Source organism: Cibotium barometz, chromosome 24 (assembly GCF_041138505.1).
Source record: "Cibotium barometz isolate CiBa-2024 chromosome 24, ASM4113850v1, whole genome shotgun sequence".
NCBI classification, from domain to species: Eukaryota; Viridiplantae; Streptophyta; class Polypodiopsida; order Cyatheales; family Cibotiaceae; genus Cibotium; species Cibotium barometz.
Window position 1 is genome coordinate 20,510,035 of NC_141069.1, and position 25,001 is coordinate 20,535,035.

The 25,001-nt window shown below is 45.2% G+C and overlaps 1 protein-coding gene across 4 annotated transcripts in view; it reads right to left on the reverse strand.

Moving 5' to 3' along the window:
* The window catches only part of LOC147625003 (uncharacterized), a 46,239-nt gene extending 21,694 nt beyond the window's left edge, over nucleotides 1-24,545 (reverse strand). For 3 of the 4 annotated variants that reach the window (XR_015268899.1, XM_086818224.1, XM_086818225.1), the window contains exons 1-6: nucleotides 23,850-24,545; nucleotides 23,499-23,547; nucleotides 15,295-15,397; nucleotides 15,092-15,187; nucleotides 14,890-14,964; nucleotides 14,697-14,766 (exon numbers count right to left, since the gene is read on the reverse strand). Coding sequence is in view for 3 of the 4 variants with exons in the window: in XM_086818224.1 (XP_086674350.1) it covers nucleotides 14,697-14,766; nucleotides 14,890-14,964; nucleotides 15,092-15,187; nucleotides 15,295-15,397; nucleotides 23,499-23,526 (372 nt within the window). In the remaining variant the exon portion in view is untranslated. Of the gene's footprint in view, nucleotides 1-1,169; nucleotides 1,194-14,696; nucleotides 14,767-14,889; nucleotides 14,965-15,091; nucleotides 15,188-15,294; nucleotides 15,398-23,498; nucleotides 23,548-23,849 lie in introns of those variants that run through there. The other variant, XM_086818226.1, reaches the window with a different exon arrangement.
* Nucleotides 24,546-25,001: the final 456 nt, after the last annotated feature.

Here is a 25,001-nt window from a genome sequence, read left to right on the forward strand (position 1 = left end):
AACCAAAGCTGTATAGCTATTGCTCGGAACCCGGTCTTCCATGCCCAGACCAAGCACATAGAGATACAATATCACTTTGTTCGTGAGAAGATCTTGGCTAATGACTGCTTCTTTATTGTTCGACGGAGGACAATGCGGCAGACCTCTTCACGAAGTCTCTACCTCAGGCTATGCTCCGGCGGCACTCCAGCTCACTGGGGTTGGTTCCACATCCAAGAGCTAAGAGGGGGTGTTAGCAGTCATCTCCTGTCTGTATATTTACACCAGGGCCTCTGTTGTGGGTGTGCCCGCCCTATTTAGGTGTTTTCTCATTTTTCCCAAATTTCCATATTTTTCCCATTTCATTCTGGGTGTGGGAGGGCTGTCGACTACCTCTGTGTGCTGGGCGATTGGTGGATTCTCTCCCGACTGCTATCGGGCACCTAGCCGACTGCCCTTGTACTGGCCGACTGCACCCTGTGTTGGTCGTGGGCATTTATTGCTCCTGTCAGCTGTTTATTGCTGGCCGACCAACAACATGGGGTTGTATATAATGGCCCCTTGCCCCCCACACTCTATATATTGTATTGCGAGATTTTCATGTGTATATAGCAGAGTTATACGCTTCTCTCTCTCTCTCTCTCTCTCTCTCTCTCTCTCTCTCTCTCTCTCTCTCAATTCTGCGTTTTTCTACTGTGCACTTGCTCTTGGTGTTTTCAGATCTTGTCTTCATTTCCGCTGCATATTCTAACAGTTGCAAGCAATTTTACAACAAAACAATCAGCAACACGCCCTTGAAGATCCCCAAGGTGCAGCACATAGAAGAACAATGGCACTTGCGCATTGGTGGGCTGATCTTGCAGTTCACTGTCAGCACAAAGCTGAGCTGCTCACTGCTGTGCCAAGGACCACCAACAAGCTTGGGAAGCACGCCAATAGGCTTTGGAGGCACGAAGGAACCAAAAGTTTGCTGCACTTTTTATAAAGTATCCTTCCAGAAAAGATCCAGTTTAATAAGTATGACGATAAGATGGATGCTAATGTTTTACATTCCTGGTTGCATCATTTCACTGCAAATTTTACTGTTATACATGAGATGGATTTAAAAAAAATCATACTTGTCGGTTGACACCATAGTTGCAATGAACGCATTTCATTGCATCTGTATGAAACCAAACGTTTCATACGTTTGAAATGCGTTTCTTTCATGCCACCTGGGAAGATATACGAAATCAGTGCTTTTTTATCTAGAGCCCGTTTTTCAAAAAAAAATGCCTACATGCGCCTGTGAAACAGTTTGAAGGGAGCTCCTACCTTGCACAAATCAGCCCCTATCGTGCCTCCCCGCACTTCCCAGGTTCTGTGCCCGCCATCTCTCTGTTTAGTTGTGCTGATTTGTGCCTTTTTTCTTCAATTTTACAAAAAAAAAAACACTGATTTTGAAATTTGGGGGTTTTCATGCCAAGGTGCCAATCCAGCCTTGCCTTTGTCAAGATGCCTCGCACTAAGGATGCCATGTGGGCCCATGTCACTCTTGTATCAAAATATGGTGGTTCAGTCACACAAAAGTGGAAATGCAATTTTTTGCGGGGTGGGTTTGCTCAAGAGGGTCCATAATGCGTGTTAAGGTCCATTTCACAAGTTTAACTGGGAAGGCATTCGTGCATGCAAACAGGTGCCTGCACACATCAAAGCCAAGCTACAAGAATGGAAAAGACAACTAGTAGCAAGATGCGGTTGTGGGCCTCTGCCTGAGGATATTGAGGCTAGTGAGGCTACAGGTGATGCAACAAAAAGAACACAATTGGGTTCAAAGGAAGATGCACAGAGCCAAGCGGGATTCGGGGGTGCTAGTAGTTCCACTCCCCACACGAACCCCTTTATCCGCGGCACCCAGAGCCTCTCTAAAGAGAACAAGCATGCAAAAGAAGGCAATCAAAGGGAACTCATTAGGCTTTTCATCCAATGCGCTTTGTCTTTTTACATTGTGTGCACACCACAATGGAAAAAGGCCATGAGGACAATCAGCCGCATTGGATGTGGACCCTCCTACGAGACCTTCGCACTAAAGAGCTCAAAAGAGAGCAACAAGCAGTGGAGGTGGAGATGGAGTCATTAAAAGCCACTTGGGGCAAGTACGGTTGCACATTGTTATGTGATGGGTGGTTAGATATATGCAAAAGGAATGTGTACAATGTTTTGGTGTACTCTTGCAAGGTCACTATGGTTTTTGCGTGCCATTGATGCATCTGTGCCTAGGACAGTGGTGACAGAAGAGTTTATATGGTCACACCTCTGCGAGGCTATCATGGAGATAGGCCCACGAAACATAGTGCAGGTGGTCACTCACAATGGTAGCACTGTGTCTCTATGGGACAGATGCTAGAGGCTGACTTCCTGCAGATTGTATGGATTCCATGTGTATCCCATAGCCTAGACTTGCTCATTGCAAATCTTGCCCAGATTAGGTGGATTGCTGACATCTTTGACACTGCGCGTAGCTTGGTGAAGTTTGTTACCAAGAGGCCCAAGGTCTTGGCAATGTTTCGTGGCAATCGTAACCTTAAGCTTCTGAAGTCCTCACAAACCAGGTTTGCATATATGTTCACTGTGGTTGAGAGGGTAGTGAGAGTCCGACAAGGACTCATGCGCAGTGGTCTGCCGAGAGTGGATGAGCTGGGAGAACCATGAACACCCGAAGGCAGTTGCTTTTGCAGGCAAAGTGATGCAAGAAGGTTGGTGGAAGGAGGCAGAGGCTTTGTTGAGCACTCTTCAACCAATCTATAGTGTTCTTCGCATCACTGACATGGAGGACAGCACTCTTGGACTCTTGTACGAGTTCATGCACCAGATTGGAGAGGCTCTTTACCAATGCACTCTCTTGATATATGAGAGGTACTGAACATGCCAAGTACTCTCTTTTGGACTTCCGACTAGTTGCCTTCTTGTTGTAACTTGTATCATACGCTTTCGCTAAGAGCTTTGATCATTCATGGCTAATTTTCAGCGTTGAGGACATTCGATCGGTTGCCCACATATTGCACCCTCTCTGGCAAAGTGAGGCACAATATGTTAATGAAGAGTTGGAAGATGGATGGCAAGATTACATTCAGAAATGGACAGGAGGAGACGTGGACCTCATGAGACGCTTGGAGGATGAGTGGCTAGTGTATCAAAATGCTAGCCACGCATTTGGTAGACAGACTGCATGCATGTGAGAGACACAGCTTCAGTCAGTCTCATGGTGGAAGAAGTATGGGATCAGTAGCCCTCACTTGGTGAGCACAACTCTAAAAGACAAGTGTCATGGCCTTGTGAAAATGGAATAGTACAAGTGTGGGCACGGTGGTTGCAAAGTCAGAATATTGAATGATTCACATGGGGGGTGCCCGGACAGAGTTAATGATGTGTGGACATCCCTAGGTGTGAAGGGGGGGAACTAGAACATTAAACTTTAATGTTTATTAAAGTTTGCCCCTAGGCCTTAGTGGCCCCTAGGGACTTTTAAAGTTTGGGACCCTAGGGATTATTTTGGGGAGGAGGGCCACTCCACTTTTGGAGTGTGTGTTTCTCTCTCCTCTCTCTCTCTCTTCCCTTTTGGGAGTCGTGGAGCAAAAGTGGGCTCTCATGCGTGGAAAAGCTGAGGAAACTCTGGTCGACTGCGGATTAGGGCTGTTGCTGCTGTTTTCTGTGAGCTGTGTGCTGGAGCAGGCCGTACAACAGTCGTACAGTGCTGTACGAACAGCAGGTACTGCTGTGGACAGGCGGCGCAGATAACCAGAGAGGGTACAGAGCTGTGGGACACAGACAGGCGGCTGCAGCTGCTGAATTCAGGCAAGTACAGTTCTGTACTTTCTGCAGGTACACTGTACGGCCAGTTCTGGTGCAACTACAGGTGCTGGCCAACACTGTTGCAGACGGCGCAGGCGACCAGCAGTACATCAGCAGGCGGCTACTTCTGGTTTTCTGCAGAAACAGTCTGTACAGTCAAGTACAAGCAAGTACAGTCAAGTACATACAAGTACAGTGCTATTTTCAGATCTGTACATTCAAAAGCATAGAAGTGAACACAAGGAGGAGGGTACAAACAAGTACATGCACATATGTGACGCAGGGTTGTGGAAACAAGTGCCTGCAAGTAAAGATTGGTACCGTTGCTTTCTCCAGTGCTGTTTCACGAGCTGATTTTGGTAAGCTCCTCATCTGTTCATCTATCTCTCTTTCTACTGCTTGATGTCTGTTGCAGATATGAGCTATCTGGCCCCTTGTGAGAGGAGGGGTATGGCAGATTAACAAGGGTTGAGACAGAGTTTGGACAGTACATGTATGTATGAGCTGAGATGTTGTATCATGCACTTGAGTTATGCCAGATGTATGCTCATGGCTGCCCTGCTTAGTGGTCTTGGCTGATCGGAGGGAGGCACAGTGTGTTATTGTGGAACACAGATCTGTGTGCATAGATCCTCTGTGCTAAGAGGTATTGTGGGCCGTCAGATTGGACATACAGGTGTAATCTCTTGGCTGATTTTTGTTGTACTCAGCCATTCATATTTTTGGAATTGAATAAAGAAATACCGCAAGGGGCGCCAAGCTTTGGGGCCAACAGGTGTCGCTTTGTTTTCAGATTTGGGCACTCTAGCTCCAATCTGTTTTGTTTTCACATCTAGACTACAAGTGGACGGGTGACTGCTAGTCTACCGCACTCTGGTTTCTATCAGAGGCCGGTTTCACAAGACTGTTATTTACATAATACATTGATCAATGATCATTATACTTACAAAGTTTCTGTATTTTAATGACAGAAATGCCTCGCCATTCGAGTCCTCTCAGAGGATTGCAGTTCGGGTCCTGCTAAGAGGAACTGAAGCACCTGGGCCCTCTTCCATACAAAGAAGAGGAACAAGTTGACTACTGGTCAGTTGGAGCGGTTGGTGTAATGCCATTGCAATGTCCACCTAATTGAGCAAACGGGCAATCCAATAAAGCCTCGCCAGGTCAATGTCAATAAATTCGACATTGAGAAGATGAAAGATGTTCGAGAGATTCCTCAGGAGGAGCGTGACATATATGCCATGTTGTATGAGGAGTTGATGGCACCTACTCATGGCACACGAGCATCTTCAACAACATTATCAGGAGGTGCTAGTACCAGTGCAACAGTTGAGATGAGTACGGCAATTGAGGCAACATCATCCTCTTCTGAGAGTGACGTTGAGTCTACCGAAGAGGGTATTGATGAGGGGATGTTGAGGATTGAGTGCCCAAACTCGATTGAGGACTCTAGTCTTTGGTGTCACCAAGAATGATCAAGGAATGATGATGAAATGAGGAAGAGGGCAGCCCATATATGTACTCCTACATGAGCTGGCTGATTGCCTCCTAGTGGCCTATACAACCTGAAAATAGGTGAAATACTCCATAAAATGGGTGGGCAACCCACATCAAAGGCCCATAAAATAGGAAAAAAATATGGGAAAATATGGGGAATGCCTCTGCATTGAAATGCTCCCCATAAACGCCAGAAAAGCCACCAACAGGAGATGATAGATGCTAACACCCCCTCTCAGGTCCTAGGGGTGGCCCAAGACCAAAGGAGCTACCATGAACGATGATAGATGACTGAGATAATCCTTTGGTGAACAAGTCTACAGCAGTGTCCTAGGTAGGACAATATTCAAGGATAATGTCTCCCTCCATGATCCGCTCCCGCACAAACTGGTACTGGATCTCTATTATGCTTGGTCCGTGCATGAAATACCGGATTCTTAGCAATAGCCAAGCAACTCTGGTTGTCACATGAGATAAGGGTAGGCTGATGCTGTCGAAAACCGATCTCCTCATGTAGCCGCCACGAGTAGATCACCTCACACGAAGTCCAACAAGCCGCTCGATAGTCCGCCTTAGACGATGAAAGCACCACTGTGGTAGGCTCCTTTTTACTCGTCCATGAAATGACTCCCAATCCAAGAGTAAAGCAACACCCTGTAGTGGATCGTCGAGAATCCACATCTCTAACCTAGTCGGAGTCGTTCAAACCACGTAAAGTGGCCCCTCTCCATAGAAAATGCCAAAATCCTTGGTACCTTTCAAGTACCACACCACACGGAGTGCTACCTTCCAATGAGTGTCCAGTGGTGCTGCATGAAAGCACTGAGAGTTCCCACCACAAATGCACAATCAGGCCGTGTGTTGAGTAACCAAATCAAGGAACCAACCAGTTTCCTGTACAGAAGTGTGTCTGCCACTGGATCGGACCCAGAAGAGGAAAGTTTGATGCCAGGGTCCATGGGGGAAGTGATCGGCTTACAATCTATCATCCTGAAAGCCTCCAACAACTCTATAACATACCGCTATTGTGAGATGAACATGCCATCTGAGCACTGAAAAATCTCCAATCCAAGAAAGAAGTGAAGTAACCCAAGATCTATCATCTCAAATTCTTGACTGAGGGCAACCTTTATTTGAGCAATGTGTGCTGGCTGCCTGTGATGATCAAGTCACATAGAGAATGATGAGAGTATACAACCCTTTCTCGAGATAAATGTAGAGATTTGGATTAGCCGCCGACCGCTTGAAACCCTTATATTGAAAGAAAGCATCAATCTTCTCATACCAAGCCCTCGGAGCTTGTTTCAAACCATGTAAGGCCTTTTTCTACCTGTAGACCATACCTTTGGAGCCAGGAACCTGGAATCTCGAGGGTTGTTCCACAAAAACTTCCTCCTTTAGCTCCCCGTTGAGGAATACCGACTTGACATCCATCTAAAAGATGGGCCAATGAGAGTGTGTAGAAAGAACAAGAACAATCCGTATGGTCGCCATTGGAGCAGTCGGTGCAAAGGTATCGTCAAAATCCACGCCAGCTTTCTAAGAATAGCCTTTGGCCACAAGCCTCACCTCGTGCTTAGTACCAAAAGTATGTGCGTATCATGCGATAAAGCCTAGCCTTTTTTGGCCACAAGCTTGGCCTTGTGCTTATGTGTGTTTTAATTGGTACAAACAACTTAGCAACGAGAGATGATGATGATGCGGTGCCAGCCGCTGCGGTCACCGCCATTGTAGAGCTAGAGTGTGATAGCGAAGGAAACATGTTGACAAATGGAGATCTTGAATCTTCATCTTCTTCATCATATGATGGTGATGAAGTGGATTGATCATTGAGCGCTCTGCAATGTGCAGTGATAGTGACACCCGTGACTAGAACTATTATTTTTTGGCTTCTAGATAGTAGCATGTCTTTTAACTTTTAAATTTTGATTGATTGCTTATAGTATGTAACCCGTGGCATTTGAGTCATGGATACTGAACGTTTGAGTGATTCCATTTTGTGAAACCTATTTATGCTTTTGTTTACTGATAGCTCTCATTTTGGTAACTGTGGTGTTGTTCAGAAATGAATTGTTTTTCAAATTTAAAGTTTGTAGCTTTTCATTCATTTTTCTGTATCTGTATACACTATATATATATACCTAGATGAATCCACGAACATGTCCAAATTCACCTTTTAGGAACGTGCATGTTATATACTCATGGTAGTCAACCCACAAGACTATATAACTATCAACTCCATTATGCATAGTATGGACTAGATACTACCACATCCCCACTAACATCATCAGTGCTCAATAGTAGGTGTAGAACTCTGTATCAAGATATGCTCTCACACACGCACTCCACACACGCACACACACACACACATAAGAGCATATATTCACACAAAGGCCTTCGTACTGAGTTTCTGTCAAACCTCCGAAGATGCAGGGCAGACTCAGTCATAATGAAGCCTAGCACTAAGGGAAGTAGCAAATAGAAAGAATTAGAACAACAAATAAGTAGTTGATAGGGCAAATGCATTGCTAAAGATAGAAAGAATTAGCACAATATCAACTGGCTGCAACTCGGACGAAAACTTCTGTAAGCCCGACGGGACGTGCAGTGACAGACTTAATGTCAAAACCCCACGGATCCCCTCGTGATCAATCTTGGTTCGAAACTCGAATCCTGCAAACAAACGAACAACAACAAGTAAGGGGGTGCAGGCCTGACTCACCTCCCAACCATGACAGCCGTGGGCAAGCCCACAATCTTGGCTGTCCTCACCGAGCCACGAGCTGAGCTAACTAGGTTGACGTACCAACCAATCTCCTCCTCGCGACGTCCCATACCGCCACGAAGCTGCCCTCGCGGGCCTCGAGATTGCTGCCGGCCTCGGCTGCATAAAGCAAGTGCACGTCTGCACTAGATCCAGGCTCCAAGACCATAGAGCTCTCACAAACTCGCGAGACTCTCTATATACAATAACTAACCTTGGCCACCCTTTTATAGGCTCTTGGCCGGTCATCGGGCGTCCACACTTGGCCGGCCGGCCGCCCGTCCATACTTGGGTGCCCGCCCGTTAGTATTTCCCTAACTCAGCTCGTCAATCAGCCTGCCTAGTTCCAAGCTTCCCCAAGCCTCGAAACTAGTCTTGCATGCGTATAGCACACGGTAGATACACACTGTGCACATGACACTTAACCACGTGTCCAAGAGATAAAAATATAAAGAGAGAGAGAGGAGAGAGAGAAAAGGGAATGGGGATCTTGCACAGTACACCACATTGAGCGGGGAAGAGGCCCCGCCCCCTTTCAAGAATTTATTAAGGAACAATCCACACCGCACGGGCACGCTGGCCAAGATCAATACAATCAATGAATAGAAAAGGGAATGGGGATCTTGCACAGTACACCACATTGAGCGGGGAAGAGAGAGGAGAGAGAGAAAAGGGAATGGGGATCTTGCACAGTACACCACATTGAGCGGGGAAGAGGCCCCGTCCCCTTTCAAGAATTTATTAAGGAACAATCCACACCGCACGGGCACGCTGGCCAAGATCAATACAATCAATGAATAGAAAACAGACAGATATGCCAATGTAGGATATCCAAGTCGATGTCGATGTCGATGTTGATGTCAAGGCACAAGATCTCTGATGCCAAGCACACCACGAGGATGACCCACAAGTATCTCTCATCGCGCTAGTACCAAATCTAATATCCAAATCCGAATCCAAATCCAAGTCCAAGTCCAGATCCAAGTCCAAGTCCAAGTCCAAGTTCAGATACAAATCCGAGTCTGGATCCAAATCCAAGTCCAAGTTCCATAACCAAGTTCCATGTTCATGTCCAAGCTTCATGTTCCATGTCCAAGCTCTATGCGCAAGTTCTCCATGTCCAAGTCCAAGAAACACTCGCTCATCCCATGAGTAATCTCCACAACTCCTATAGCCTTGTCCATGAAGAAAACCATGGAAAAGTCTTTCTCGCAAGAAAATTTATATAAAACCTGTTTTAATGGTTTTTGGGCAATAAAAACATCCAAAAAGCAGTTTTTAGGGTTTTTGGAGCAATTTTAGGGTTTCTGAAATTGCTCTCCGTACGGTTCCGTACATGCGTCGGTATCGCCCATGCATATGCCCATACAAGTCTAGGGCTAACCAGATCTCCTTCAATCTTCAATGATCTTGTTCATGGTACTACAAGAGAAGTCCAATCCTTTTTATACTTGTAAGAGACCCTGCTTTTTGCCAAAAAGCCTTCATGCTTTTGCTTTGCCTTTTTATGGTTTGCTTTTCTCTTTTTGCCTTTGCTTTTGCTCTTTTAACTTTTATTAATAAAATATTACTCCATAAAATGGGTGAAATACGCCATAAAATGGGTGGGCAACCCACATCAAAGGCCCATAAAATAGGGGGAAAATGGCGGGTGACCTTCCCAATGTAGTCTTTAACGTTGTTGTAGAGCACCTCCACCCAAGCCACCTTCGTCCCTGCCTATGGGGAATGCCTGAGCATAGAAATGCCCCCCATAAACACGAGAAAAGCCACCAGCAGGAGATGATATATGCTAACATCAGGTTGGCAAATGCTCTTTCCAAGGTGTATCCGGTACCGCGCAATACTAGAGTGTCCATGGTTGCATCTTCATCAACTTATCTTCTTCAGACTTTTGCATGCTATGAGCTGCAGAGGGGGAGTTTTGTGCATCTTATTGTGTTGGGAACTGGCCCTTTTATTTGCGATTATGTATTTTATCATGTCTATGTTAGCAGTCATCTCCTGTCTATTTTTATACACCAGGGCCCTTGTTGTGGGTGTACCCGCCCTTATGAGGTGTTTTCTCATTTTTTCCCACTCTCCGTATTTTTCCCCATTTTTTCCCTATTTTTTTGTGGCATGGGAGGCAGTCTAGTAGTGGCAGGAGGACCCTGAACCTGGCTCTGCATCTGTGGAGATTTTGGAAGTGGCCGACTGCACTGCATGAGTCATGGGACTTTTCTGACGCTAGCCGACCCACTTTGCTGCTGGCCGACTGTGATTGTGTGTCCAGTCGGCTGCCCTACAGCAAGCCGACTGCTGATGGGGGGGCATATAAATAGGCCCCCAGCCCCCATACCATTTTGTATCATACTCCGGGATCTTCTTGTGTATATAGAGCAGTGTTACACGCCTCTATCTCTCTCTCTCTTGTGCTGTATTTTTCTGCATGCGTTTTGCTTGTGTTCCCAGATCTGGTCATCATCTCTGACATGGTATCAGAGCCTAGGCTCTAGAGTCTAGATAGTTCTTGGGATTTGTGTGAGCAAGAGGGGGACTGTTGTGTTGCTGATTGGTGGACTGTTTGGGACTGTTCGAGAAGAGGAGAAGCAAGAGGACGGCGGGCTGATTTGCTGGACAGCCACTTGCAGGTATTAGTTCTTCTTTGTTCCCACCCACCCACCCTTTTCAGAGTACATCCCCGCAATGGCAGATCTGTTTGAGATGGCCGAGAGGCATGTGAAGATCCCGACACTCCCCACGTTCCCGGTGGACCGTCAGTTGGACGGGAGCAACTACGGCATATGGAAGGTTATGATGGAATTTGTTCTGGAGTCTTACGACCTCGCTAATTTCGTCGTCGTTGGGGTTCCACGGCCGGAAGTAGAGGAAGGGGAGTTACCGTCGATCCGAAAGGACCGGAAGGCTCAAACACAGATGTGGGATCGTGTCAACGCCAGGGTCCGTTCGTTTATCTTTCTCAACTGCACACCGCAGGTAATCAATCATGTAAAGCATATGACGCTGGCCAGAGGTATATGGCAGCATTTGGCTTCTCTTTACAACAGGGTATCGCCCATGAAGAGGATTTCCTTGGAAGTACAGATGCGGGTTATGAACCCTGCAAAGTCGGCGACGATGCAGGAGCATATTAACAAGCTGCAGGCTCTTCAGCAAGAAGTTCTTCAGGCTGGGAAGGAGATATCGTCAGAGGACATGGCCATAACGTTGCCGTCACATTTGCCCTCTTCGTACTCAGCATTTTACTCGTCTTTGATTACCAGTGGCAGGCTCAGCACCATCACGTGGGAGGAGCTTGTGCCCATGGTCCTGGACCAGGAAGAACGATTCACGAACCCTCCTCAGGGTGGAGGTTCGGAGGTCTTAACTGGCCAACGGTCGAAAGGCCGTAACACGGGCAAAGGGAAGGCTTCGTCGGAGAAGTCTTCTGAGAAGAAGTCCGTTACTGACCGCGAGAAACTAAAGGCAGAGAGGATCTGTAATGATTGTGGCGAGAAAGGCCACTATTGGAGGCTGTGTCCCAAGCAGAAGACCGAGAAGGGTGAAGATTCCTCAGCAGCAATCGTGAAGACTCCGGCTTTCGTGCACCTGGAGGTGATGGACACCGATGTTTCATTTTCTTCAGGCAGGGAGGAGATTTGAGGACTCTCCGCAACGGATTATCGGGAGTGGATTCTAGATTGTGGTGCTTCCAAGCACATGACTCCTTCCCGCTCAGGTTTACAGGATCTCTGCAGGCTTTTTGGTCACAATCTTTCTGGGGATACGTCCACTATCCCAATTCACAGTGAGGGCAGGATGGAGATAGTTCTCGATGGCAGAGGAGGGAAGCATTCCTCGCAGGTGTTGTATGTTCCGTCACTTGGTTTTCATCTGTTGTCAGTGCATCAGGTTTGCAAGACTGACGTAGGGTGGAGTTTGATGAGCATTTTGTTGCTCTCCGAGACAAAGCAACAGGCCAAGTGGTTTGGGAAGGCGTCGTGGAGAATGGAGTTTACAAGCTTTCAGCACTCTCTCTCCAAGGTCCTCAGGTTTGTGATGAGTGGCAGTCTGGTAATGGCCGCTTAAGTGTGGGTACACGCTTTCCGGGACCAGATGGTGGATAGCTTGCCAGTAGATGGCAGCAGTTGACAGGAACTCTCCAGTACTGATGCTGGTAGTTCTTGTGTTCGTCAGTCAGAGGAAACTGGACAGGTAACTTATGCTCTGATGGCTCGTAGTATTCGGGACAAAGAACCTCCTGTAGATGAGGATGTTCTTTCCACGGGGACCTTTCGAAAAGCCAGGCAGGTGGCAATTGATTACTTGCAGAAGGAGGTGCATACTCCAGGCTTTGTGGTTCCGGATTCAGAGGGGGTGGTTGACAGGGTTCAGAAGGCCTTGCGTGGTCTTCATCAGGTTTCCAGGACTTGTTTTTGCACCGTAACAGGTGTTGATCCTTGTGAGCAGTGTGATGTCTCTTTGACTCAGAAGCAGAATGGTTCATTGATCTGGTTGATGGACACCAGATTGGATGGGAGCTTCCTGATGAGGCAGTTGAGCTCATGGTTGCGGATGACTCTTTGGGAGGCAAGATTGCGTTTCCTGTGGTTTTTGCGGCATGCGAAGGATCATGGACTCTTGTACACAGGAGGGGGATTGTTGGATGGAGTCCGACTCCACGGCAGGAGTGACTCAGTTTGGGGAGGAGATCCGGACACGAGGAGATCTACTTCAAGCCCAGGAGCAGTTTTACGGTGCAGTAAGAGGCAGTTTTACGGAGCAGTTTTACGGAGCAGTAAGAGGCAGTCATCTTTTGCCTTGTCGCGGACAGAGGCAGAGTACCGGGCTGCTTGTGATGCTGCTTGTGAGGTGGTGAGGATGCAGAGGTTGCATTGCAGATTTGGGCTTCCACTGAAGGAACCCAAGATCATCCAGAGGCACTTTGTTCGTGAACAGATCGTTGCTGATGACATCTTGCTAGAGTTCTGTTCTCGACGGAGGACAGTACGGTGGACCTCTTCACGAAGTCGCTATCTCAGGATTTGCTCAGGCGGCACCCCAGCTCCCTGTGGTTGGTTTCACAGCCAGGAGCTGAGAGGGGGTGTTAGAAGTCATCTCCTGTCTATTTTTATACACCACGGCCCTTGTTGTGGGTGTGCCCGCCCTTATGAGGTGTTTTCTCATTTTTCCCCACACTCCGTATTTTTCCCCATTTTTTCCCTATTTTTCTGTGGCATGGGAGGCAGTCTAGTAGTGGCAGGAGGACCCTGAACCTGGCCGACTGCATCTGTGGAGATTTTGGAAGTGGCCGACTGCACTGCATGAGTCCTGGGACTTTTCTGATGCTGGCCGACCCACTTTGCTGCTGGCCGACTGTGATTATTCAGTCGTGGAGGTTTCTTGTGTCCAGTCGGCTGCCCTACAGCAGGCCGACTGCTGATGGGGGGGCATATAAATAGGCCCCCAGCCCCCATACCGTTTTGTATCATACTCCGGGATCTTCTTGTGTATATAGAGCAGAGTTACACGCCTCTATCTCTCTCTCTCTTGTGCTGTATTTTTCTGCATGCGTTTTGCTCATGTTCCCAGATCTGGTCATCATCTCCGCTGCGTATTCTGACAGTCTATGGGTCGTGGGCTGCTATCGGCCAGCTTCATGGCAATCAGCCAGCTGCATGGCCTCCTTTCTAAAGACCAGCAGATGGGGTTACAATGTGTGCTTGAGGATTGGACGTGATGAGGGGAGGTGGCTGTTACCATTGTAAGCCTCTCGCTAATCAATAAAGGTGATCTTGTCTGCAATCTCTCTCTCTCTCTCTCATCATACCCAGACCACAAGCTAGTGCAGGAGCTCCGCCGAGAGGTGTGACACTCGACAGAGTCACTGAGTTATGCAGAGCTTGACGCCCCAGACCCCATGGCCCTCGCCCACCGCCACGCCACCATAGGAGGATCCCTGCCATCATCTCCCATCATCGTAGGATCTTCTCGCGCCAGCTCAATTTTACCACCTTGAGCACCATGTCACAGCGGCCCATGAGGGATGTATTAGGGTGATATGAGAGCTCTCTGCTCATGTACCTAGATCAGTTCTAGATTTTTGTTATATTTCTTTATTACTATTTTGTACCCAGGATGATGTACCTCATGGATATGATGTAACCTTTTGGTCTCATAGGTCATTTTGGCCTTTTGAAGACGTTAATACAACTCTCTCACTCTCTCTCTCTCTCTCTCTCTCACTCTCTCGCTCTCTCTCTCTCTCTCTATATATATATATATGCTTTGGTGATTGCATTGTAGATAAGCTTGATAGGTGAGAAGGTTCTAAAGGGTGGAGTAAATAAGGCTACGAAGCCTGTAAAGACTTGTATTTGACAATAAATTAATATGAGAAAGATTATGTGGCACATGTGCTGTGGTTGATTTTTATTTACACCATATCTCTTTTTCCATTCCTCTCTCTAAACTCTTGGCTATGGATCCTTTTCACCATCCTTGAAGCCTTCCATGCTTCCCCATTCGCACCATGTTTTGCAGCGCTCCCCCTCACAACACACCCTCTTCCTCCCATATCTCAACAAAACAGACCTCACAAAATAAGAACTTTATTAATTCCAGAGATGAAAGTTCAACACACCTCCTTCAAGCCAGCTGAGTTCTCATTGACAGTATCCAAGGCAATTTCTGCTGCTTCATCATATGGGTAGCTGCAAATTTCAAATCAGGAAGTCGTCAATCAACCACATAAAACCATGTTCTCAGTCATTGGTGTTAGTGATCTATCTGAAAGGCAACTGCAATCAGATGCATATAGGATATTCATTGCTTACCCATAGATACCACAAGAAATAGCTGGAAAAGCAAGGTACTTTATCCCATTTTTAACTGCAAGAAGAATGGCACTTCTGCAAGGACACCCAGGGGTAAATTCTACATAAACCAAACACTGAAAATGTTGACAAAGAGGATGAATAATCTAAGCCTGAGCACAGGAGCTTGCATTTGTAAATGCACTGATCCTCCATGACTTACTTGTAAGAACTCTCCAACAAGGGTCCGGAAGTTTCTTCATCGTCATAAACTGGCCCAACACTATGAATGATTTTTGAGACAGGCAGCCGAAATCCGCTGTAAAACCAAACAGACAAAAATTTATTATCTCCTGCAGACTGCAGACTGGAAATTACTTCAGATACACAAAGCAAGAAATTTAGTCTGTGATTAATCTGTATTACTCTGTGATGACTGCATCTCCTGTTCGACACCGGATGTTCTTGCCTACTAATGGCAATTCCAAACATGCTTCATACAAATCAGGTCCTGCTGCCCTGTGTATTGCTGCCAACAAAGGGTATATATCCAAGTACAATGTCAAAACTAGGCACACAATGCTGCATTAGCATAGTTTGCCATACATAAATATCTTCAGACTAGACGCAATGTAGGTTGAGTGTGCATTCAAATAATTACAATTCCATGAATGCATGCTTTTTTCCAGGAAAAGACACGAACTGCCAGATGCAGTTTAACTGCCACATTCCAGGATTAGAGTACCTTTTGTTTCTGATTCCGACTATCACTAACTTTAAAGAGTCCTGCCAAACCTTCTTATCTTTACATTCATCCTCGTAATGTCTTCAATCACCATTTACATGCCAAGTCTGCCTTTTCATTTGTTTTGTATAGCTCTCTTAAGTATTCCTAGTCCCTACAGTTTAATGTAATATATATACCTAGATGAATCCAAGAACATGTCCAAATTCACCTTTTAGGAACGTGCATGTTATATACTCATGGTAGTCAACCCACAAGACTATGTAACTATCAACTCCATTATGCATAGTATGGACTAGATACTACGACATCCCCACTAACATCATCAGTGCCCAATAGTGGGTGTAGAACTCTGTATCAAGATATGCTCTCACACACGCACTCCACACACACACACACACACATAAGAGCATATATTCACACAAAGGCCTTCGTACAGAGTTTCTGTCAAACCTCCGGAGATGCAGGGCAGACTCAGCCATAATGAAGCCTAGCACTAAGGGAAGTAGCAAATAGAAAGAATTAGTACATCAAATAAGTAATTGATAGGGCAAATGCACCGCTAAAGATAGAAAGAATAATGTAATCCCCATTCTTCGAAAACTTTCATTATTCCCATCAGAAAATTCGATTTCCACCTAATCCCATGGTTTATCTACCATTGCCACAGGATTACCCTAGTGGGCTAATAGACCATGCGATTAAGCATATACATAAAAGGAAACACACATAGATTACTAGCATCTAGCTCACCACCCAACCACAGAGCCATTCAGGCTCACCTCCAAGCACAGCAGGATATTAGCATCCGAGACATGGATGATTGGATCCACGTGCAAAGTCCCTGGCATCCCATACCACCAATACACACCCATTGGCTGTAAGCACGGAGTACTCTCAAGACCACGAGTCATAAAAATTGACTGATAAAGTCACCTGTATAGGCCTCCTATACACCAAGAGCAAAATATAGCACGTCTCATAAAAGCTACTAACCCCCAATTAAGATGCCTAACTCCTAGGCTATGGTTAACCTAACCTGAAGGTCTTAATCCTAATTAGCCTTGGGATGTAACATACTTCCTCCTTAAGAACCATTGATGTCCTAGGGAAGCGACTCTTCACACTACGCACACACTCCCATGTAGCCTCGACCTCAGACCATCCTTTCCATTTGATCAAGTACTCATAAAAGATGGTATGCCAAGTGTCACCAGCCTGGACATTTCCCAATATGAAAGGGGTCTGGTAGACTGCAGGATGTCTAAATATTTGGAAAGTACAAGCTTTGGAAATGGGAGATTATCCTGGAATACAAAGGACCACACTCCTAAAATTTAGGAGAGTTGCTATTTTTGGCCCGACTCCGATGGAAATTATGTTCGCGTCATTACATCTGGAATTGAGTAAATACCAAGAGTTGGCAAAGTGCCTAAGTGTTTTCGATGTTCACTAACCCTTGTATAGCCATGCAAGGAGAAAGGTGTTGGTGTTGTTGTTTGCCTTGAGATGGTTTCAGGGAAACATTGTTTATGGCTCCCTTTATTTGGGATGCATTGGACTTATGGAACTCATGGTTCACATACCCTGTGTAGTGTTCTCTTGTCCTACGTGCTCTCTTGAAGATTGTTTCTACCATGTGTGGGTGGAACAATAGAGGCCAGATGGAAGGGAACATGGGCACTTCAGAGGTTAGTGTCAAGCACAACATACCCTGTGTAGTGTTCTCTTGTCCTACGTGCTCTCTTCAAGATTGTTTCTATCATGTGTGGGTGGAACAATAGAGAGCAGATGGAAGGGAACATGGGCACCTGAGAGGGTTGTGTGAGTTGGTGGCTAAAATGCCTACAAACTATTGGTGGCCGAAATGCCTATAAACTATGTGTAGCAAAAATGCTTATGGAACACCAGGCTATCTATGCCTGCGAGTGATTATTTTATCTTATTACTTGAGCCCACCTCTCATCCAAGGTGTGTGGTCGGAGTACCAACACGTAGTGCAAGTGGTAGAGTGGACATGATACCTGGTTGGCATGGGACTTACATCTACGCCAAGGGTCATGTGGATTGGCACCTCTTTCTGTGCCTTGAGCGTGTGTTCCCTGGACTGGCACCTATTTGTGTGCCTTAAGTTATTGGATTATGGCTATGGCTTTAATATCCCATGTTTGGACATATATTTATTTGGAGATACGGTTGGCTCTTAATACTTATGCCCATATCTAGTATATTCGTTACGGTTGGCTCTTAATACTTATGCCCATATCTAGTATATTCGTTATGGAGACATAGTTGGCTCTTATCGACATGTCTAGGTTATACTCATTTGAGACACAGTTGGCTTTTGTGCCTGTGTCTAGCATGTCTATCCACGGAATTCTTGCCCATTTATTTTGGGATATGATTATGATATCTAGACTTATGGGACTGTTTTTGTCTCGTCCATTTATTTTGGGACATGATTTTGATATTGGTATCATAGCAGCCAGGTACGGGACGGGACGTATAATACGGCAAAGTATAATACGTCGTTTTTATCAAGCCAAAATAAAAAACGCCATTTTTTTAATAATAAAAAACGTGTATATATATATATATATATATATATAATGTATGTACATACATACATACATACATACACACACACACACACACACACACATATATACATACATACATACACACACACACACACACACACACACACACATATACATACATACATACATACATACATACATACATACATATATATACATATACATACATACATACATACATACATACATACATACATACATACATACATATATATATATATATATATATATATATATATATATATATATATATATATGTACGCGCGTGTGTGTGTACATACATATATGTACACACACATGTATATATACACGTGCATATACAAATATATGTATATATAGACATAGGTGTTAACATGCCTACATATATGAAAAACATCAAAAAAGGTTTTATATATATATATATATATACATATATATATATATATACATATATATATATATATATACACGTGTATATACTCATATATGTACATATACATATAGGTGTTAACATGCATACATACATGAAAAGCATTAAAACAGGTTTTTATTAATGTATGTATTAGAAAAAAAAACATTCAACAAGTTTTTTATTAATGATAAAAAAACTCGCGTTTTTTATTATAAAAAACGTTTTTTATTTTTAAAAAACGTTTTTTACGTTTTTTTTTCACGTTTTTTATCAATTGGACGTTTTTTATTATAAAAAACGTCCCGTCGCGTCCAATATATAAAAAACGTGTCTTATAGCTGCTATGATTGGTATTATGGTGACTTATTTAGTCTTGCCCATTTATTTGGGACATGGATTCTTCAGTTATATTGGGTTTTTGAGACTCTCATCTCGCCCACTTGATAGGACATGATTATATCTTGTATATATGGCTTGAAGATTAAAGTTACGGACAACTTTTAAGAAGCTGGGGAGGATGTCACCAGCCTGGACATTTCCCAGTATGAAAGAGGTCTGGTGGACTCCAGGATGTCTAAATATTTGGAAAGTACAAGCTTTGGGAATGGGGGATTATCCTGGAATACAAAGGACCACACTCCTAAAATTTAGGAGAGTTGCTATTTTTAGCCCGACTCCGATGGAAATTATGTTCGCGTCATTACATCTGGAATTAAGCAAATACCAAGAGTTGGCAAAGTGCCTATGACAAAATGTCTACCAGTTGGGATATTTTTAGAGATAAAGTTTATGGAAGGACCCATCTCTTAGATTAGGACATGTGGCAAGAAAGTGGACCAAAGCGAGACAAGTGGCCTGACACTTGTTAGAAAGTGGATCAAAGTGAGACAAGTGGCCTCAAAATTGTCACTTCAGCTTTTGTGTGGCTCTCCACTTGTCATCATAGCCTTCTCTTTCCTTTTTCACTCATGGAAGCCCCAAATCTATAAATTGGAGCCCTCTCTCTTCATTAAAGGAGGCTCACTTGCTGCACACTAGCCTCGCCTGTACCACTGTTACAAGTTGCCCTAATGATGGCTTCTCTCTCTCTCTCTCTCTCTCTCTCTCTCTCTCTCTCTCTCTCAGAGGCTGCCCATGAAGTATACGGCTGTTGGGGACTGTTTTGGAGGCTTCCATCGAGAAGAAATACTGAAGGCAAGGGTATTTAATCATTTTATTATGATTTCTAGCCACCATACTTGTTGTTCTAGTCACACTCGGTGATGCATCCATGAACAGAAAAAAGTACTTGATGTATCATACCAATATACATGCATCACACCACTCAATCCAGAGTATTACCCAATGTATTCTCAAGGGTACCAGGATCCAATGGCACCAGAATATAATAATACCTCAAAAAGTGTATGCATACATGCACAAATAGAGTTCGATCCATATATCCATGAACCAAACCAACTCTAGGACTGCTCGCAAGACTTATGCCCTTCATAGAGTCTCGAAGTGTTAGCTCATGTTGCCACAGACTTTGAGCTCAACCAAACCATGCCGTTCCAAAGGAGACCAACTCCACAAATACCATCATCTCAATATCCAATTGACCAACACCCTGGTCAAGAACAGCCAGAACCATATGACAAAGATCAATGTTCCAATCTTCCTCAATCATACTTTAGTTCCAAAGGCAAAAACCATCCATAGTTGCAATTATAGTTCAAGGTGCGGCCGACTGTGAACCATACCCAACTTTACCATCTCATGTGACTAGTACACAATATCATAGAAGTCCCATAAGCAGATGTACTGTCAGCCTCAGTACCTTCGAGTGAATACAAAGATGTCACCAAGCGACTCCTAGATGACAAACTGAGCGTGTCTGTAACAAGGGAGTGGAGGTGCTACCCGCCTCTTGAGCATCAGGCAATGCTCCAGATCCCAGTTCTTCAAAAATTTGACGGGCGGTGAAACAAACACTCGCACACAAAACACTTCAACACCTTTGAGGACCTGGAAAAGAAAACAAACAAGGGGAGCTAGAGTGCTCCTGCAAAAGTACACGGACACCGATTGGCCCCAAAACGCAGTGGCACTCCTTGCGGTATTTCTTTACTTGATCAAAATTTAGTACAAAGTACAACTTGCAGAATCCTCCACCAATAGGATCCCTTATAGTTTCACCCACGACTTCCAAAAGAGAACTCTCGTTATTACAGCACAGCAACCATGGAGAAGGCACACCTGTACAACACCTCCCTGCTTGAAAAGGTCTTCTCCATCTCTACCATGGATCCCTCGAACCCTTTCCCAGACAACAGTAGGGCTGTACCAAACCATATGTCCTTCCCTATAGTCACAGCTTGCATGTAACCTCGAGAAGACTACAACCTGGTCACACGAATCCAAAGACATGCTTTCCACATGAAACCAAAAACCTGTATCTGATAAACCAAAGACCTATATCCCATAAACCATAGGCCTGTTTCCTCCATACCAAAGTCATGTTTCCTCTCGAAAACCAATGTCCTGTTTCCATGAGAAACCCACAGATACACCATCCAATCATGGTGCCAAAAACCCACGGTTGTTTTCCGTAGCAATACCCTGTGCTTTTCCATAACCCAAAGAGAGAAAGATAGAGGCCGTTTCAAGCAATCCCTGAATACACATAAGTTCAAGACGAACAGGAACACATCTCTTCCATGAACATCATCCCCTGTATATGTAGCTTGATCTTCTATATCCAAGTCTCTGCAACAGGGCCTGTAATCCACGATGAGAGAGAGAAAGAGAAAAGCCTATCTCTAGTCTCCTGCACCAAAAAAGGTTTGGGGAATAAGGCCACCGCTACCTCCCCCCATGGTTTGAAATAGCAGCACTATCGTACAACATCAATAGGAACATCAACAGCAATCCTGCACGGCCGTACAACCCACACAAAGCTGCCACAATAGTAGCCGAGATCAACAATGCCTCCTCCAACAACCCACGTGCGCGCATGAGCGCCCACTGGTACTCACACACATGCAAGCATGCGCCCACACACATGGGAGAGAGAACCTGCAGCCGAAAACAGCACGGAGGCGCTCACAACAGTAGCCCAACAGAAGCGCCACACAGCAACACCAATGCCCACACACAAGCGACAGCGCAAGTAAGGGGGAGGAGGAGCAGTCCAAACATCCACAGCCTTGCGCCACCCTACGATCCAGCCCGATGCTCCCTGCAGCAGCCCATCCCGCCGGTTTCAATACCCTCCACTGCTGATCTGGTGTCGCCCGTGCTCTCTGGCAACCGGCCAAACCTGGTTTGCCTGTGTCGAGCTGCTTTTTGGCGACTGTCCGCTGCTGTATACCCATCTCCTATACCACCTTCCCTCAGCCCACGTATCTGCAATAGTAATCGCCAAGGTGATGCGCCACACCACACGACACCACCCCCCACGAATTCTGCCACCCTTCGCCTTATAACAAGGATGCGATTCGCTTTTCTCCAAAAAAAAAACTAAAAGCAAATAGCAAAAATGCTTCCAAATATAATATTTTTAAACCATCTAAGGTTTTAAAACCTTTAAATTAAAATCCCCTTTGTCCCTTTCACACTTGGGCTGGCCACATATGGGTTTCCTTTTCAAATCCAAACGGATGCCATTCACACTTGTCCATCCCGTGCCCGTGCCCGTGCCCACCTGCTTTCTGTCAAGAGAAAAACATAGGGTCGTAACATCTCCATTCACCTCTGACTCTGCTCCTTCTTCCACCCCAAGTGTCCCATACTACCAGGCCTTGGAAGACAAAAAGCAACCCACAGATTAGCACCCAAAAGACGCGATGGATTTTCTCCTCTCCTTTCCGAGTGTTTCCCAACTCAATTCCAGTAGGTCTAGCTCTGATACCAATGTAAAGCCCCCATGCTAATAGACCTTGGGATTAAACATAAACGTAAAAGCTCACTGCCCAACCACATAGCCATTCACACTCATCCCCAAGCACACCGGGATAGTAGCATCTAAGACGTGGCTCCACGTGCGTGCAAAGTCCCAAGTGTCCCATACCACCAGTACACACCCATTGGATGTGGGCACGAAGTAGTCTCAAGGCCTCGAATCCATGTCCGAGAAGCTCTCCCTCAAAGTGACTCATAAAGTCACTTAACAGGCCCTATAAATCAAGAGCCAAATATAGCACACATCTCATAAAAGCTACTAACCCCCACTTAAGATGCCTAACCCCTAGGCTATGTTAACCTAACCTAAAATTCTTAACCCTAATAGCCTCGGGACCTAACAATCCATGCATGCAAGTATCAACACCTCAAAGGCACTCTTCTATACCCACTCTCCTAAGTTTAACAGGGTCGGGATGTGCAGTTAGCTTTCATACTCCCATTTAGTAGCAAAAAATAATAATTGAGTAGTTAAATGTAAAGTTCACTTGTCACCAATGGCATGGTCACTAGCATGTGCTCGCACAAGGCCCTATATGCCCAAATGCTCCAACTCTTCTTGCTCTGGCTCCTTGATGTATTTGTACTTTGCTACTGGTGTTGCTAGCTTTGCATATTATCCTTGTTTTCTACACATTAGCCATATATGGAGTTCACCTCATCTTTCACAAGCAGTAGAGTCCACCATCTTGTCCTAGCCACCATTCTACTAAGGCATAAGGAGCTTCACATAAAGTTACCTTTATTTTGAATTTACACAAAAGCCTATGGTATAACTAGGAAAAGGAGCACAACATTAATTTATTTTCTCCATACTTTTAAAAATCATGTAAATTAAGTTGTTGGTATGTCTATGTGAAATAGTCCATACATCATACTTAAGTACTTGATAGGTATGCATCATGGTAGATACTGTGTAGCTCATCTTTCTAAAGCAAATCCAAATGCATACCTCCGTCGACCCCACCCCCTCCAAGCATGCGGGTGTTGGCAGCATTCACCTGCAGGTATATTGAACCCATGGTTAATTGGCTTGCTGCTTTCGACACTCGAGAAAGCAAAAATGGCTACCAGAACTAAAAAGCATTCCCCTCCCTCTCTCTCTCTCTCTCTCTCTCTCTCACACACACACACACACACTACATGGCACACACATCCATTCATCTAAAGGGTACATGGCATGGCATGGCACATGCATCCATTCTCGTCACTCCAGAAGTTAGGTACCAAAGGATTTGGATCTATTGCGCACTTGCACGTACACACACACACAAAAGCTGAAAAAAAGGCAGCAAGTGCTTACAATGGTATCTGTCTGCCCATCGATTCTCCACTTGGTGATATCTCCTCGCTGCAAAGCAAGCACACAAGAGTTCTTGAGCTGAAACTTCACTGTTCCTCCCCTGCCCTGCCTTCTGACCTTATCAGGCCTCTTCTCGCCATCGACTGGCCCGCTACTCGAGCTACCAAACTCTGTGCCTTCAATTGACGCGTGCCCGTTCCGCTCCGGCGCCGAAGGCTCACCCTCGCTCTTTCCTAGGGTTTCGCTTACTGCGTGCTCTGCAGGCTCGTGGTCGCTCTAGGTCCCGCCTTCAGCATGATGTGCGGACTCACGGTCGCTCTGTTTTAGTGTTTCTATTTCTGTCGAATCGGAAGCCTGGATATGCACGCTCTGTGCTAGGGTTTCGAGAGGAGGAGACACGCTTCCTCTGCCATAGTTACTCGACGTCAGATGATCCATCTCGCCGGCCATGCCTGAAAAACGTGCGCGAGGTGTGCAGGAAGAACAACTACGGCACGGGCGAGATGCAGACCAAGAAAAGGCAAGAAATGCAGAGAACGATGGTGCAGACAGGAAGATGGCCTGATGACAGAGCTCGCCAAATCGAAGCCCTCATGCCAATTACAAAAACAAGTATGAAGGGCAAGAGCTTTTAAAATAAACTAGTCCTCCCTGGTTTGCATACGCCTTTTGGATACCATAGAGCATTTTAGCTTTGACTAAAGGTATCATGTTTTCTATATATATCGAGATCGAAAGGGCCATTATGAATAATCTAGGTCTCTCTCTCTCTCACACGAACATGCAAAAATACATAGCTCTCCCTCCCTTTTTCTCTCTTTGATCTCTCTCTCTCTCTCTCTCTCTCTCTCTCTCTCTCTCTCCACATACATAGACAAAGACACATAGAAAACAGTCTCTTTCAAAAACAAACCAACAAACCGCAAGGAGAGAGTGAGAGAGAGAACCTATGTCTATATACAGGCGACTCTCTCTCTCTCTCTCTCTCTCTCTCTCTCTCTCTCTCATGTTTATACACGCACACAAAATCTCTTTGCTTATTGTGAAAGCTATCGACTAGCCAAAATACACACACATTAATAATATATATACACGCAATTCTGTATATACATACATGCGAAGACAAAATAATATAGAGATGTAGATACATAC